We start from the raw sequence: 16,353 nt of genomic DNA, 5'->3' as shown, positions 1-16,353 counted from the left end.
TTTAGTTAATGGGTCAGATTAAAAGGCTCAGAGCAGGTGCCTTAGGCAATTATTGGTTGAAATGAAGGTTACCTAGATGCCTAAAGATCGTTCAAAGTAAATATGGGCATTTACTTGCATTTTTGATGATCAATCCCATCACCTCTGCCCAAGTGTGATTACAACTACTCTCATTTGTTAAGTATTGAAATGGGAGATGGTGATTATTGCCTCACTTTGGGCCTCTGGATCCAAGTATTCACTATTGAACCACCAGGCCTTGTGCTCTCCCACAGCTTTAATCTTTAGATTCAAGTTGAGTTTCTTTGTAATTTAAGATGCAGATGATTGATTCCACTGTTCTGTAACTAGTATGAAATGATGGGTACTTGCTAACCAAGAGCCTTAATCGCCTTGGGCAGCATGTCTACATTTGGACGGAACCTCTAGGTGGAGAGTCTGGCCAGTTCTTAGAGGCTGAGAGAGGTTTGAGGGGGAACCCCCCCCCTCCAGAGCAGACAAAGTGTTTGAGAGCTGCCCCCAGGCCTTCACACAGAGCAATTGTGGAGGCATTCGTTTGGAAATGAGCACAGATATGCCTGTGAGGAGAACCTACCCTTTGGATTTAGTTGTGTGCTGGTGGGCTTTGGGAGGATGGACTTGAGGAAGACAGGAGGAGATTTCCCTGCACTTTATCTGAAGCCTTAGGTCTTTCGTTGTCACTTTCTTAGTGGCCCCAGAGTATAAAAACATCCTCACTCTTCCCCCTGAGTTTGCCATGCAGAAATGAAGGTCATTAAAATGGCCTCAGAGATAGAAGGATGGCATGGTTGCCCATGAGGGGGTCGTTTTTTGAAGGTTATGGATCAGGGAGCTCCAGCTGGAAGGAACCTTGGAACGATCAAGTCCAGCAGAGGACCTGGTCCACAGCAAGCACTTGGTGAATGCTTGTTGATGGATTCATTCAGTAGAAGCCACAGAGACCAGTCATTTATACATGAAGAAACTCAGTGGCCCAAAAGGGTCAGTGATTTACTCAGGGTCAAACTTTGAATAAATGTTTGAGATGAGACTTGAATTCAGTTCTACCCAGTTCCAGTACCCCACCTATTATGTATCTATCCTTGAAACAAATGTGGCCTCTGCAGGGGAATGAATCTTTATTAGCATGTTAGCCCCATCCCCTGACAAGTGGAGCTAACCAGCCCTTAAAATGAACATCCACCACTTTATGGAAAAAAGATGAAGTTGATTTCATTCACCCTAATTGTTTCCTCTTATTGTGCCAATGCACTGAAATTGCTTGGAAAAACTCAAGTTTTTGATTTGCGAAAAATAAGAAGCCTGAGGTAGTAGGTTATCTCACAAGATTCTGCCTTGATGAATTAAAGCAAAAATGCAAAATTGTTTGAGAATTGTCTTTCTGTCATTGTTGTTAAATTATATTAGGGCCTGACTCTTCCTGATTGCATTTTTGTGTGTTTTTTGTAACAAAGATACTGGAGTGGTTTGCCACTTTCTTCTCCAGGATCCCTGTTTTACAATTGAGGAAACTGAGCCAGAGGTTAAGTGATTTGCCCAGGGTCATACACTAGTAAGTGTCTGAATCTGGATTTGAATTCAGATTTACCTTCCCCCGTTTCCAAGGCCAGTTTTATATCCACTGAGCCACCTCGCTGTCCCGATGAACATTTGATTGTTCTCTTGACTGTCATCTGCTTTGCTCTATTTGGGACAGCAGCCATTCATAGATTTGTAAAATGCTGTGGGAGTTTTGGGACAGAAACCTGAAAATGACTTGTGATTATTTTATTAATCCACCTTAATAATGATTATGCAAATTGACATCTTGTACATTTTCTGAAAAATTGAGTTGTGCTTTTAAATCATATTTTGTGGTTGAAAAAGGAATTATCAGTACTGATAAAAATTGTCCTCTGTGGATATTAAGCTAGCCTTTAATGACTTCGCACACTGCTGCATTTTGAGGAGCTGTGCTTTTTGTTCTTTGGCCTAAGAAAAGGGCCTAGAATTTTTGGAGTTGGAAGGCAGTGTGGTGAGGTGTGCTGTGTGGTGCTGTGTAATGTGATGTGGTGCTGTGTGGTGTGGTGTGAAGGGAAGTGCCACTGGACTTTAGTCCCAGACGTGTGCCCTTGACTTGTGTGGCCTTGGGCAAGTCTTTGTACTTTATTGGCGTGGGAAATGAGAGAGAGAGGGGTGGCCAAAGTTGTTGACCTCTAAGCTCCCTACCATCCTCTCTTTGCTGATCTGTGGATCTTCCTGCATTTCCTAGGATAAGGATTCTTGGAGCTATTAGACCTTCTTTTCATGTGGTTTTTATGTGCTCTCTTCCCTGACATTAGTAATTACCTCGGCCTCCATTCCTTGAAATCTTAGATCCCTTTCTCTGACCCTCCCATGAACTTGGAAGGGATGGGATAGAAGCCCTGGCAGCATTTAGCCTTTGTCAGTTTTACCCTTTTAAGGTAAAGATTTGGAGACATCTGTAAACATGTTTGTCTTTGTGGTCTCATTTTTTAATTCTGCCATGTGTAATATGGGACTTGAGCCACTGCTGTCTTTGGCTCAGATAATAAAGGCCGCTTAAATTAGCTTTGGTTATATTGATAGAACAGGGACTAAAGAGAAGGAAGCCCCCAAGGATTTCTGCTTCTTGCCATCACTGGACTCCTTACATGTCCATCAACCAGGATGCCTAGAGTTAGAACCCATGACCCACATGGCACTCAGTGAAGGGTCTGCTTGGAGACACGGATGCATACCTTGCTTTGATGAGCTGGTTTGGACTTGGTGTCCCTTCCCCACTCTCTCTCCTTGGCTAGAGCTTTCTGCCTTTACCCCTTCAACTCCCTCAAAAGGACTCAATTGAACTTCAGCTCAATGAAAGGACCCAAAGGAAAGGACTCAATTGAGCCTCAGCTGCTTCTCAGTTTTATCATCTTCCTGATCAATCTTGTTCATGTCTGGACCTAAGACAAGAGAAATGAGAGCAGTCACAACTGCTGACCCAGCATGAAGCCCTATTCTCTCTCATCTTTTTTTTTTTTTTGCCTTTCACTTTTAGTGTTCTTTTCTGTCTGTATTTCCCTGGTAATTCCTTATCCTCAATGCTTAGGGTAGAAGAAAGAGAATAGAGGGAGAACCTGACAATTCATCTGGATATCTGTTCCTCTCCCCACTCAAGTTCAGTTGGAATTCTCTCTTCTTCCCACCTAGGATTCTTAGGTGCTTCTCTTATACCCTAGTCTCCAACTCTGATCATATTTACAATATTTGGACTTCTCACATGGTGAATTAATGACCTTTTTGACCCTAGAAGGATCTAAGAATGATCTACCCACTAGTTTTTTTAGCATTATTATTTGCATTATCTTTCTCTTTTCAATGTTGTCTACATTCTCAAAATTTTCCTTTCATAACCTTGGAGAATACAGCTTCTGCTTCCAACTTGCTGTTTTTCTGAGCTTCCTCTCAGATGTCAGCATGTGGGATGGAGTTAATGCAATTTATTTTACCAGTTGAGTAGCTTTCACTTGGCCCTTGAGTAAGGATAAAATCAAAGCTTTGGGTGGGTAGCCTTACAACCGGAAGTACTTCTGTTTATTTGAAGTCATCTTCCTACTCATTGTACCTTTAATGATAATGCCATTTATTTTCTTATTGCTTTGTTAGTTTTCACGTAATTGCTTTAATACTGAAAAAAAATTATGTCAACTCTAGAGTATTCAACTTGCTCAGTGTAATTGTTTTTGATGAAAGATTCTAAAAGGGAGTGGCTAAAATTGTGTTCCTTATTTTATTCTTCACAGTAAAGTTCCTGGGTTTGTCAGGATGATTGCTCCTGAGGGCTCTTTGGTATTTCATGAGAAAGCCTGGAATGCATATCCCTACTGTAGAACAAGTAAGCACCAATCCCTGTCAGCTGCTTCTTTCTTCCCCATTTTTGGTGACCCTGGTGAATAGCTTCCCTCCAGCAGCCAGAAACTCCTTTGCGGATTGTTCATGGAGGCAGTGGTTCTTAACTTCTTTGAGAAATGATTGGGGACCCCAAAGCTTTTGTTCATGTTGGTTAGATATTAGACATTTACATGTCTCTGTATTGTTATGAAAACAGTTTGGAACTCACAGACCTCTTAGAAAGGTCTTGGGGACCTGCAGTTCCTGGATCGTTCTTTGAGAAGGGCTGTTTTAAAACCACAGAACTCTGATCCAGAGAGGGTGGAAGCTGTTCCTTAGTAATTTTATTGTTACTGCTAGTAATAACTATTATCTGAAGGTTCAGGTTACCAATCACAGATGCAAAGTAGAAGACTTTGTTCATATCCTATTGCTGCTACAGAAACAGACATGGGAAATAAAAACCTAACCCATTCCAAAACAGATCAGAAATGTTGTTTTTTCTAATCCTGTTCTTTCTTGTTATTTTGGTCAAGTACTGTAGTATGACAGAGATATGTCAGATTCTCAAACCCTTATGTTTTGTAATGACTCCATTAAATAAGACTTGTATTTACCTTTGGTTTTTTAAGTGAAAATATTTTATTTTTTCCTGAATTAGATGTAAAAACCATTTTTAACATTTGTTTTTTTAAACTTTTGTATTCCAAATTCTCTTCCTCCCTCCTTCTTCCCCTTTTCTTGAGAAAGGCAAACAACTTGATACAGATTATACATGAGCAGTCTTGCAAAACACATTTCCATATTAACCATGTTGGAAAGGAAAACACAGACCAAGAAAAAAAAAGTTTAAAATCATCTTTCTCTGAAGGCGGCTAACACTTTTTATCATGAGTTCTTTGGAATTGTCTTAAATCAGTGTACTGCTGAGAAGAGCTAAGACAATCACAGTTATCATCCAGTATTACTGTTACTGTGAACACTGTTGTCCTAGTTCTGCTCGCTTCACTTTGCATCAGTTCATAGAAAGATTTGTATTTTTACAGCTATCTTTATGAATTGAATTTTTATTTTATCATCTGCAGATTTCAAAAATTATAATGAATTTTAGTACTTATTGGAAGCAGCGAGTTGCAGACTTCAGTTGCTAATGTTCTTTATGTGTAAATAGGATAGTATTTGTGATATTGAATCATCAGGTTGAATTGTTTTTGATTCAGATTAATACATTCTGAAATTTCTTCCCTTTCCTTGCTTGCTGATCCAATGTGCCTCAGTTGTGACGGTGAGTAAACAGTTCCTTCTGTGTTATGTTTCTTTGATTTCTCTAACTTGATCCCTGTGCCTTGCTGTCCACCCATTTACTCTCCTCTGCTTGCTACTGCCCACAGCTGCATGCTCTTCTCACTGAATGACTCCTCCCCTCCCCACCCCTCCTGATGGGTCTGGGCTTCTCCCATCCATGCCTTTAGCCACCTCTCTCTTATCCTTGGCCCTGGTGGGCAGCTTTCATCTGGGCCTCAGAAATGATGGGGGCTTGAAAGACCCATTCAGGGTAGCAAGCTGGCCATCTGAGAGGAAGCCCTCCTTGCTCACTTGGGACTGGGCACTATAATGAGATGAGGGTTCAGGTTCAGTGTCAGAGGCTTAGATCTGTCCAGATCTGTTCCTGGTAAGTTATGCTCAGGGAGGCTCAGATTGACTGCAGTTTTTGAAATGAAGTAAAACAAAATCATGAAGAAAGTGGTGAGATCATTGATGTCCTTTTGATATATTTTTCACAGAATGAATATATGAAAGATGACTTCTTCATAAAAATTGAAACCTGGCACAAACCAGACTTGGGAACAGTAGAAAATGTAAGTCCAAACTCTTTCCCAGGGAGTATTTCTTATGGCAGGTAGGGGAAGCTCAGCAGAGCCGCTAGAATCCAGAGCCCAGGCTCTGGGGCTATCTCTGTTCTCTCTGCTTTTCCTTTCTGAGCCTTGTTTTTTTCATCTGTAAAATGGACATATTCCTAGTCCCATCTTGGAATTAGGGTCTTTATGAGGCCAGAGTGAGAGAAGGTTTGCAGAGTGCTTTGAAAGTACTCAAGTTGTTAGCATCCTGCTAAGGTGATTGACATGATGTGCCTTAGGCTGGCCTTGGAGATTTGCCCTTAGTTCTAGACAGTTAATGCTTATCGACTTCCCCAAAGGTTGTTCCTTCAGACCACCTGACTGATACCAGTCTTGTTCCACCAGTTCTTTCCTGATTTAGGCTGTCTTCTAGTTCTGGTGGAGCCCTGCATTTCTTCTCTTTCTAAAAAACAAGGATGCTTGGAACCAACAAGTTTATTTGCCTCAATTTTGCCTTTCGTTCTGTCTCTAAGGGAACCGCTAATATTTGGTCACATAGCCAAAAGGCCTGATGGGGGAGGAGGAGAGGCAGAGGCCACAGGACATGCCTGGATGCTTCTCCCAAGAATTCACCCACTTCGCCATCCACCCAAGGTTGACAGGATGCACCACTTCCTGTCATATGAAAATTGTCTCTGCTTATCCTCCAAACTGATCATGTCAAGCCTGAAGAAAAGCATTTAGACTAAAAGAAATTTAATAATTAACTTTTTGTTAGTGATTCATGAGTTTTTGAGAGAATTCTGTTTATAATCAGCAGATGCTGCTTTTCTGTTTATGCAGAATTGTAGGTATGAGTGACTATGTCATGGAATTACTAAATAGAAATAGAGGCAGGGCTCCTCCCTACCTGGTGAAAAGGTTCTGCCTTGCATTTAATAAAAGCACCCCAGTGACTTGCAGCATTCAGAGCTTCCTCCCAGAGACATTTTCTGGGGGACTCTCATCTGGAGTGGGCCTTTTGCATAGAGTCTCATTAAGATGTACAAAAGCATCAGAGTGAAGTCTTGGGAGGCTCCAGCCCTAGAAGTGTTATCAGTGTGAGAAATCCCCTGACTTTTCTGAACCTCAGATTAGACCAGGTGTCTTAGGTCCGTCCTTCCTTCCAGCTCGAGAGGTCTGGGATTCATTTTGAAACATGTCTTTATTCATTGACTTTAATGAGGTCTTTGGTTTATTGAAGCATAGATTTAAAGCTGGAAGGAACCTCCCATCTCATTTAACCAATCCCCTCCTTTTTCTCAGGAAAGAGACAGGCCTCAAAACTTAAGAGGTCTTACAGTGGTAACAGTCTGATTGGTTGCCTCCCAAACTAGCACTCAGCCCTTGTCCCCGATTCCTCCCAACGTGGCTTCTTTACATTTGGTTTCTTTTTGTTCCTTTTGGTCCATCTTTTGTTCCCTCTCCATATGCTTTCAGAGGGGTGTTGAGATGCAGTTTAAGGTAAATTCGGGCTCGTTTAGATGCCTGTTTTAATAAATTGACAGCCACAAGCAGTTTCTTGGTGGCCTGTGGGGGATGTTTATAATGACTGGCCATTCTCAGAACTGAGAATCCAGGAATCTATGTTATTTATAACCCCTCATCCTCACATCTCTAATTTCACTGGGAGAAGGAATCCCTAGTTCCCTAGTGAGGGATCTTTTAGCAGTGCAAATTGCTAACTGCTCTTCAGTGGTGGTTATTATTATTACCCTAATTAGTAAGAAGTAGCTGACATGCACATAGCAGTTTAAGGTTTGAAAGGCTTTCTATAAATATTCTTCATCTTGTCCTCACTACAAACCCTGGAGGTAGGTGTTATCATTTCCATTTTACAGATGAAGAAACTGAGGCTAGCAGGGCTTACAGATGGAGAATTTCTGATGTATGATCTGACTTCTAGTGCTCTTGATTCCCAAAACCAGCACCCTCCCTTTTGTACCTTCTCTGACTACTTCAGTGTAGAGTTTGGGGAGAGTTGCCTTTGGCAACTTGCGTATCTTCTTATTAGCTACAGCTTGTATGTGAAAGAGGTGGAATTTGAACCTGGGTCATCCTGACCCCAGTCTCTAGCCTCTCTCCATTCTTCACTTCTCTTTAGCCTGTATTTGAGAAATCAGTTTGACGTTTGTAATTGGGCTGTTTGTTGGCCCTTGCAAATTTCTGCAGTGTAAGAGAGATTTTGCTGATTAAATTTGATAATGCGAATCATTTTTGAAGTGGTCTTTTTAACAAATTTGTATTGATATTTTTGTTTTTTAAAAATCTTTATCTTCAGACATGTCCCCTTCCTCACCCAGAGAACATTCCACTACAGAATGGTTTTTTCCTTTAAAATAAGTCTACAAAGCTTGACTCATAATCTTAGAGCTTGACTGTCCAACCTTACTTTTACAAGTTTGTATTGAAATAATAGACAATATGTTTTGATTGGCCATTTTAGTGAGAGCTCTGTGGTATCTCAGCTTCATTTACTGAAGCATTTAGTAAACCCACAGGGGCCACATAAAATTGCACTGTGGACTGCGTTTTGGATGGCCCTGTTGTTAGAGTATGCATTATTCCACTGTATGGTCCCTTGCCCTCTCTTCCAATGAAGGACAGGAGGCACATTTTCTATGAAGTATATGTAAATAATTATCTCTCTCTCCCTGCCTGAGAAGTCAGTTAAAGTTACTGGTTTTAAGATTATAGTTTGTATATCCTGGAACTTCTGAAAAGGACCACTAAGAGTCACTTGAAAAATGTGTAATGATGATGAACTGATTTCATTTTCATTGTCTGCCATTTTGGGGCTTAAATTGCATAAGAAATAAAATACTTAAAAAAAGGACTTGAATTTAAGTATTGAAATGATAATTTGGGTTTTACATTGGCCAGGAAGTGTAGAATGGAGTTCAAGATGACTCGGTACTTGGAGATTGTTTTGCTTTATGTGGATATCACAGGTTTTAATCTTTTCTTCCTCTGCAGGTACATAATTTAGACCCTAACACATGGAAGACGGTTGAGATTGTCCATATTGATATTGCAGACCGAAGTCAAGTAGAACCTTCAGTGAGTATCAGAGCATTATGTTCTCTGACCACCTTACTGCAGTGAGGTCATGATGTCACCTCCTTGTCTGCCACACCTTGTGGACCTAGAGTCACAGAGATAAAAGGGGGCGGGTGGAGGTGTGTGGCAGTGTGTTTTCCCAGGTTACTTTCCTCCAACTCCTGATGGGACCTCTGTTATCTGCTTTACAAAAGAATCTGCTTTAGAGTTTAAGGACCCTAGGATCTAGGTCAGCAAGACTGAGTTTACTTGGCCCAATCACTTCTGATGACTTGCCATCCATCATTTTTTGATGTTACCAACTGGTGGTAAGAGGACATTGACAGGAAACCCCAGCAAAACATCCAGTGTTTATTGAGTTCTTGCAAAACACTGTGCTACATCGTTTGAGGAGGCACACACACTCATAGGGTAGGGCCAGGCCTGCTGATCTGAATGAAAAAGATATTGATGCTCAGAATGCCTCAAAGTCTGATGATGTTGTCAGGGTGTTCCTTGTTGGTCTCTGTCTGGAGGTCCTTGACCTGTGGTGATGAAGCTGTCCACAGGGGAAGTGTACCATCTAGGCATCATCAAGCCTTCCATAACGCTGGGGGCCTGCTGGACCTGTCGTGGGCACCTCCATTTCCACCAGGGATCACAGTGACACTTTGAGGCTGGCAATACCTCTGTCTCAGAGAAGTGACCCAGGCTGTGCTGTAGGCCTCTCGGGAGCCCAGTGTGTTGGGGGGGGGTCTTCTGTGGGAGACAGAAAATAAGAGGATAAAGATACCAGGGTAGGAATGCAGCTGGAGTTGAAGGGATTCATGCAGAACCGCCAGCTTCGAAAGGTGCTTAGCCTGTTGGGTGATGGAAGGCAGAGCAGACTTGCCTTTTAGGAAGATTATGCTGATCCTGGTGGGTGGTGGAGATGAGACAATCCTGTCCAACTCAAATAGAGGAGGAGCCCTACCTGGCCTCATACTGCCTTTGAGAACCCCAAATTAATATCGTCTTGGTTGTAGTGTATTTTTATTTATTTGGTTAAACATTTTCCAGTTATTTTTTTTTAAATTTTTATTAAAGATATTATTTTGAGTTTTACAATTTTCCCCCAGTCTTGCTTCCCTCTCCCCACCCCCACCCCACAGATAGCACTCTGTCAGTCTTTACTTTGTTTCCATGTTGCACCTTGATCCAAATTGGGTGTGATGAGAGAGAAATCATATCCTTAAAGAGAACAGAATTCTCAGAGGTAACCAGATCAAACAATAAGACATCTGGGTTTTTTTTTTTTCCGAATTAAAGGGAATAGTCCTTGTACTTTGTTCAAACTCCACAGCTCCTTATCTGGATACAGCTGGCACTCTCCTTTGCAGACAGCCTAAAATTGTTCCTAATTGTTGCGCTGATGGAATGAGCAAGTCCTTCAAAGTTGAACATCACTCCCATGTTGCTGTTAGGGTGTTCCAATTATATTTTAATCCCATTAGGTTACCCTCCGGATTCTAGGGAGCTGCCCATGAGTATGATGCCTTGAGACTGGGGTGGGGAGATGTGTGGATCTGGGGTACAATTCAGAGGGGTGAACTTGGTGAACTGAACTTGGACCAGAAATCTCTGGGCCCCTTTTCTCACTCCCTATTCTTTTCTGTCCTCACTGCCTTGACACACACAAGCCTCAGAGACAGTATTTTCGGTTAGGATTTGGCCCAGTCCATTTAGGTATGTTAGGTTTGACTGGTTAATGTTCACCTTGGGGTTAGATTTTTTTACTTTTTTCAGTTGTACTTTTGTGTTTTACTCTCAGGCACAATTTGTGTCTGGTAGATAAAGCAGATGTTTAAGAAACTTAAGAAACTGGGGCAGCTAGGTGGCATAGTGGATAAAGCACTGGCCTTGGAGTCAGGAGTACCTGGGTTCAAATCCAGTCTCAAGACACTTAATAATTACCTAGCTGTGTGGCCTTGGGCAAGCCACTTAACCCCATTTGCCTTGCAAAAGCCTTAAAAAAAAAAAAGAAACTTAAGAAATTGCATGGGGCAAAGGAGAGGGAACTGAAAGTGAGTAGTCAGCCAGACCAGGCCCAAGACTGCCGCTCCTGCTGACACCACCTCCACCCCAGTGCCTACCATCCAGGTTGGTTTGTGACCGAGGGGAGGGAAGCAGGCTTGCATGCTGGGCATATGGGCCAGATTGTTGGATTGCAGTGGATTACCCCCCAAGCCCACTTACATTATGCCCCCACATTATGTTAATGTTGGATTATTTTGTTGTCTTAATTTATGTGGACATTGAAGTACTTCTAGTCTTGAGTGCTTGGATGATAAAGTTAAAGAATAGCTTTAGAGGGTTTGCTCAGGAGTGTTGGAGATTGCTCAGTCCATCCTCACTGCCTTTTTTATGGGTGGTGGGTGGTGGTGGTGTTCATGCATATCTGACTCTCCCTGACCCCATTTGAGGTTTTCTTGGCAGAGATACTAGAGTGGTTTGTCATTTCCTTCTCCAGCTCATTGGACAGATGAGGAAACTGAGGCAAACAGGGTGAAGTGACTTGCCCAGGTTCACACTGATAGGAAGGAAGTATGAGACCAAATTTGAACTCAGACCTTCCAGACCCAGCATTCTATCCACTTGATCCACCTAGCTGTCCCTTTTATAGGTGGGGAAACTTCAAGTCAACATTAAGGACTGTGTGGAAGACCAAAGGCTAGTTTTGGGGGGTACAGAGGCCAGAAGGGCCAAGCCCTTGACTCTGAGGAGCTTGTGCTTTCTGTGACCAATGAACTAGGTGCTCGGCTAGTAAGTACAAGGTATGGGAGGTTGGAGGGAGAGGATTATCTTATTTTCTCCTCACAAAATTATAGTACAATAACCTGGCGCTATTAAGTATGCTTGGCAGGCTGTATGAGTAGGAAGGTCAAATAGTATGTGCATAAAGCATTTTGCAAATTTTCAAACATTTTTAAAACTGAGCTATTAATGACAGTCTTACGTTCCTTTAAGAATTGAAAGAAACCAGGGCTGAAAAGTAGAGTTTGACTCGTTTATCTCCACCTTGTGGCCATTTTCTGCAATTGCAGATGAATTTAATGAAAAACCTACAGCCAAGGTTTTATTTCAAGTTCTAGTGTTTGTTGTCTCCTTTCACCTTAGAATGCCATTATTTTGCTGGTATATTCCTGTTCAAGGAAAGGAAATCAACCCTGTTGGGTGTCCTTAACTGTCTTTTGTTATGAGGGTGGGATTGTACTTCACCCTGTGTGTCTTGGATACCTTCCTCAGACCTCAGCTCAGCTTAATCCTTCCTCTCACCATCAGATGCTTGCAGAGGGTTTTTTTTTTTTAAACTTCAATTTCTATAAACAGTAAAAAGGTTGACACTGTCAGAAAGTATCCTGTTGATGGTCCTTGTGATCCTGGGAGCTTTGGGGATTTTCACTTTTGGAGCCACGATCACATTTAGAAACTTGGGAGCTCTGGTAACTGCAGCTTCAGGATGCTTAAACTGTGCTGGGTCATAGGAGCCCCTTATAGTCTCACGCATATCTTTTTACTTCATCTAACCCTAATCTCCCTCATCTATAAAACAGGATTGATAATTAACTACTTGTTCTATTCAGTCATGGAATTGTAAGAAGTGAGAGAGAGGACGGGTGAATAGTCCTTGGTAAAATCCTTAGTAAAGTGGTAAAGTTGTCGAGGAGTCTTGGAAAGACCTGCTGGAGGAGGTAGAAAAGTTAGGTTCCAGTCCCAGGACTGATAGCTCGTGATCCACCCTGTTAACCCTTAATCTCTCGTTGGAGTCATCTTGTTTATGTTTTGGGGGGACACACACTATGTGGGATAATCTGAAAGTATGATACAACTACGGAGTGAAGGGGACAAAGTTCAGATCAGATCAAGTGAGGTGGGAATGTTTGAAGATGTGGGTGAAGAGGTAGGTGGATCAGTGAGAACTTCTGAAAAGAAGGAGTATTTATTAGAAGGGGGTGTGGTGTGGGGGTAAGGATAGCATCCACAGGTCAGAGGAGATTTGGGGTGGAGGCCACAAGTTGGGGGAAGCAAGGAGGGCCCATCCACTTCTGCGTAGTGGTTGGTCTAGGTCAATTGGACTATTGTCTGAAGAGGGCTGTCCAACCTTAGGTTATCTTAGGGGGTCTCATTAAAATTAATTAATTTTTCGAGGGCTGTACCCAGAATAAAAAATACAGTCTCCATTCAGCAGACTCCAGGGCCAAGGTTTTTGAATATAAAAGGTTGCCTCATTAATACGACAGGCAAAGGAGCATAGTGCAAAAGCAAACGCAAAACAACGCCACAATGTAAAGATAGGTGCACACTGACTAGAATATATCATATAGATGGAATGCATCCCACAGACCAATTGAAAATTTTGTTTGATATATTCATCTGTAATACTGCTTAAAAACACCACAGGACATTAGCATAAACAAGATCATTTGTTAGTGATGGAATTAAAAATCTAATGCCCATTTCATGCAAATGTGAAAATTAAAACCCACAAGCAGGCCACATAAAATTGCACCGTGGCCCGCATGCAACCTATGAACCAAATTTTGGACAGCCCCGGTCTGAAGGAAAGCAGTTGTATGAGGCTCCAAAGAAGGCTGGTAGCAGATCCTGGAGGCTAAGGGGCTTTTTTGTATCTAGAAAGGCCAGGAAGTGACAGACAGAGCTCTTTTAAGTTGTCCTGAGAGCCTGACCTGCCAGGGTTTGTGGGATTGACTCCTCAGACACTTCCGGTGTTTGCAGCTGGCAGTGCAGGACTGCCGGCTGCCACTCTCTTCTCTCTGTGTTCCTTGATTACTCAGAGGTCAGAGAGCTTTGATGCTTACTGACACAAGGGGAGTGTCACTCCTTTCTGTGTTTGTTGTCCATTTTTGGCTCTGCGGGCTTGTCAGGCAGAGCCTCGATCTTTAGCCGGCAGCACTGATCTGTGGGTCAAGACCTGGGTTGGCCTCGGGACTGTAATGTGAGGAGCTCCAGGAGCCCAAGGAGGAAGAAGCAGAGGGTGCGATCTGATGTCCTTGTATTGGAGAGGCTTTGGGAGGGCGGGGGCCAATGGCCTACGTTCAAGTTCCTATGGATTTAGACTGTGTTCCCCCCCCCCCCCAAACTTGATGTCATTTACAAATAACCACATAGTTTTATTTCAAATTGAGGAGTATTTATGGTTTATGGTTGGATTCAAGGTTGACAGCATACCATGTCAGAATAGGAAGTTTTTAGGGTTTTCATTTCAGAAGTTGTCATTAATACATAACCAAAATAGAAAATTGGGAATTCTTTAGAGGTTCTGATGAAATGCACATGCCTAACCTCTAGCTCATTTCCACGAAGTATCCAAAGGGTTCTTTGGCCATCTGCTTCTGCTTTCTTACAAGTCTCAGTGTAGCTCTGGCCCTTTTGTCTGAGGAGCTTCGCATGTGCAGAGAGGTCAGAAGGCTACCCGATGAGCTGCAGAAGACTGGCCATTTGGGGAATGAATGTGAAAGAAAATGAGAACAGAAAACCCAAAGTGATTGAAACCAGATTGTTAGTGGGTCTGTGATAGAAAAAAGCACTCACAGTTTACTGCAGATCAGCCTTCAGGACTTTGGGAGGTTGCCAGCTTTTATTTTTAGTGTTTAATTCAGGTGATTAAAGTCTTATACACTGATGTACCCTAACATGATGCAATGAATGATAATAATAATAACAATAACTTTACCCTCCTGTCCTCCCCCATTCTCTTTCCTCCACATCTCTCTGTACCCTTGCCCATTTAAATTGGAAATAATAGTTATCTACCCTCCTCTTTTTCATAGGATTCCAGGGCTGGAAAAAGAGAAAATCTTATTTTAGTCCCATCTTTTAGACGTGAGGAAATTGGGTCCAGGAGAAGACAGTGACCTTCCTGACCTGACTTAGCCAGAACTTCTGGGCCAGCCTTGATGCCAACTGGTGTCTCTGGCTCTTTGTTGTCTGGTTGCTGCTCTTCAGACACCTGGTGTGTGTTTGGGGGAAGATTTTAAGGTTTTTGTTGGATAACTAATATCTGTGATCTCTTTTATTTCTTAGGATGCACTTTTTGCTCCTTTGCTCTGAACTCTGGAGATCCACTTTTGGAATTCTAATCTGTGCCTGGGCCTGAGGTACCACTGGGGCCCCAAATGTTGCTCCAAATGTTGCTGATGTTATCACTTTATTCTTTTTTTTTTTTTAGAATAAACATTCTTTTAGGGTTCTAGCCTGAAACCTTGTGTCATTTATGTTCATGGGTAAGGTCAGAAAAATTCACTTGTGACCCAGCCCCTAAACTCCATGATAGCTCTTTAGCATTTATAGAGAGTGCTTTGCATCTGTTAGCTTATTTGATTAAGAAAATCTTTGGGGAGATTTATTATTATTAAGAAAAATCTTTTGATGGGCCAGACGCCTCTTTAGCCAGGCAGACTTAATAAAGAGTCATTCCAGTGTCCTTTTCTTGTGTTAGTTGATGGTTTACTTTCCTGAGAGAAAGTAAACAATTTGATTTCCCTTTAAAAAGAAATTTTAAAACTCCCGAGATATTTCATTAAGGGGATTCATTTATGACTGAGTCAAGGTCAGTGATCCATAGAAGTGTGTTTGTCTGAACTGCCCTGAGGAAGTTGGACAGCGCCCTCTGGTGGGAGAGCCTTGTCTGGTTCAACCCAAGCTCCGTTTCTCTTCAGATGATTGCTGGTGCACAGTAAGTGCCTCGCTGCACTTCACTAAACTTCATGATTTAATTTAGTCCGGACCAGAATTAGGAGAAAATCAAAGTGAGGTGATTTAACCAATAGTCCTGTCTTTTTCAATATTGTTGGAGGCAGGGCCTGCAAGCCCATCTGACGATGCCATCTTTTATTGGTGAGAACTAAGGAGCCATTTGGGCCTCAAATATTTAGCAGCAGAGTTGCCCCTGGCACAATTGTGAGAAGTTAATGCAATGCTTTGAGGAACTTTGCAGATGTGGTAGAGCTATGTGAGAAGTTAGAGTTCCCTTCCCAGGCCTCTGCCCCCATTTCCACCTGTTGAGCTCTCATCTTCCCTTCAAACTGGCCTGTTCTTTCTTTCTGAGTCTTCTTCCAGTCTTCTCCTTGCCCTGCCGGGCTTTGCACCATCCTCCAGGAAGCCCTATTTATTTCACAGAATTGTTGGCAAAGTTAAATGAAGGCATGTTCTCTGAAGGGATTTGCAAACCTTAATGTGTGTTACAAATATGAACGTTTCCAACTGATGTCTTTTTTATCCTTGAGAAAACAGTTGGCTGATAGTGAGTGTTCGAGTATTCAGAATAACTTGTTTTCAAACATAGGCCCTTATAGAAGAAGGTGTGGCCTGGTGCTGATTTTTTTTTTATATTTGTTTTTCTAAAGTCAAATTAGAGTTAGAAAACAGCCTTCATGATACTTTCCTCATAAAAAGAAATCTTCGGGACGGCTAGGTGGCGCAGTGGATAAAGCACCGGCCCTGGAGTCAGGAGTACCTGGGTTTAAATCTGGTCTCAGAC

General features: G+C 42.2%; 1 protein-coding gene across 1 annotated transcript in view; it reads left to right on the top strand.

Moving 5' to 3' along the window:
- PITPNB (phosphatidylinositol transfer protein beta) overlaps nt 1–16,353 on the top strand; it is a 77,289-nt gene that overhangs the window by 23,124 nt on the left and 37,812 nt on the right. Inside the window, exons 4-7 of the mRNA XM_074206203.1 lie at nt 3,810–3,901; nt 5,175–5,182; nt 5,682–5,756; nt 8,751–8,834. Of these exons, the coding sequence (XP_074062304.1) occupies nt 3,810–3,901; nt 5,175–5,182; nt 5,682–5,756; nt 8,751–8,834 (259 nt within the window). The remainder of the gene's footprint in view (nt 1–3,809; nt 3,902–5,174; nt 5,183–5,681; nt 5,757–8,750; nt 8,835–16,353) is intronic.

Source organism: Macrotis lagotis, chromosome X (genome assembly GCF_037893015.1).
Source record: "Macrotis lagotis isolate mMagLag1 chromosome X, bilby.v1.9.chrom.fasta, whole genome shotgun sequence".
Classification (NCBI taxonomy): Eukaryota; Metazoa; Chordata; class Mammalia; order Peramelemorphia; family Peramelidae; genus Macrotis; species Macrotis lagotis.
This window is presented reverse-complemented; position numbering and strand designations above follow the sequence as displayed.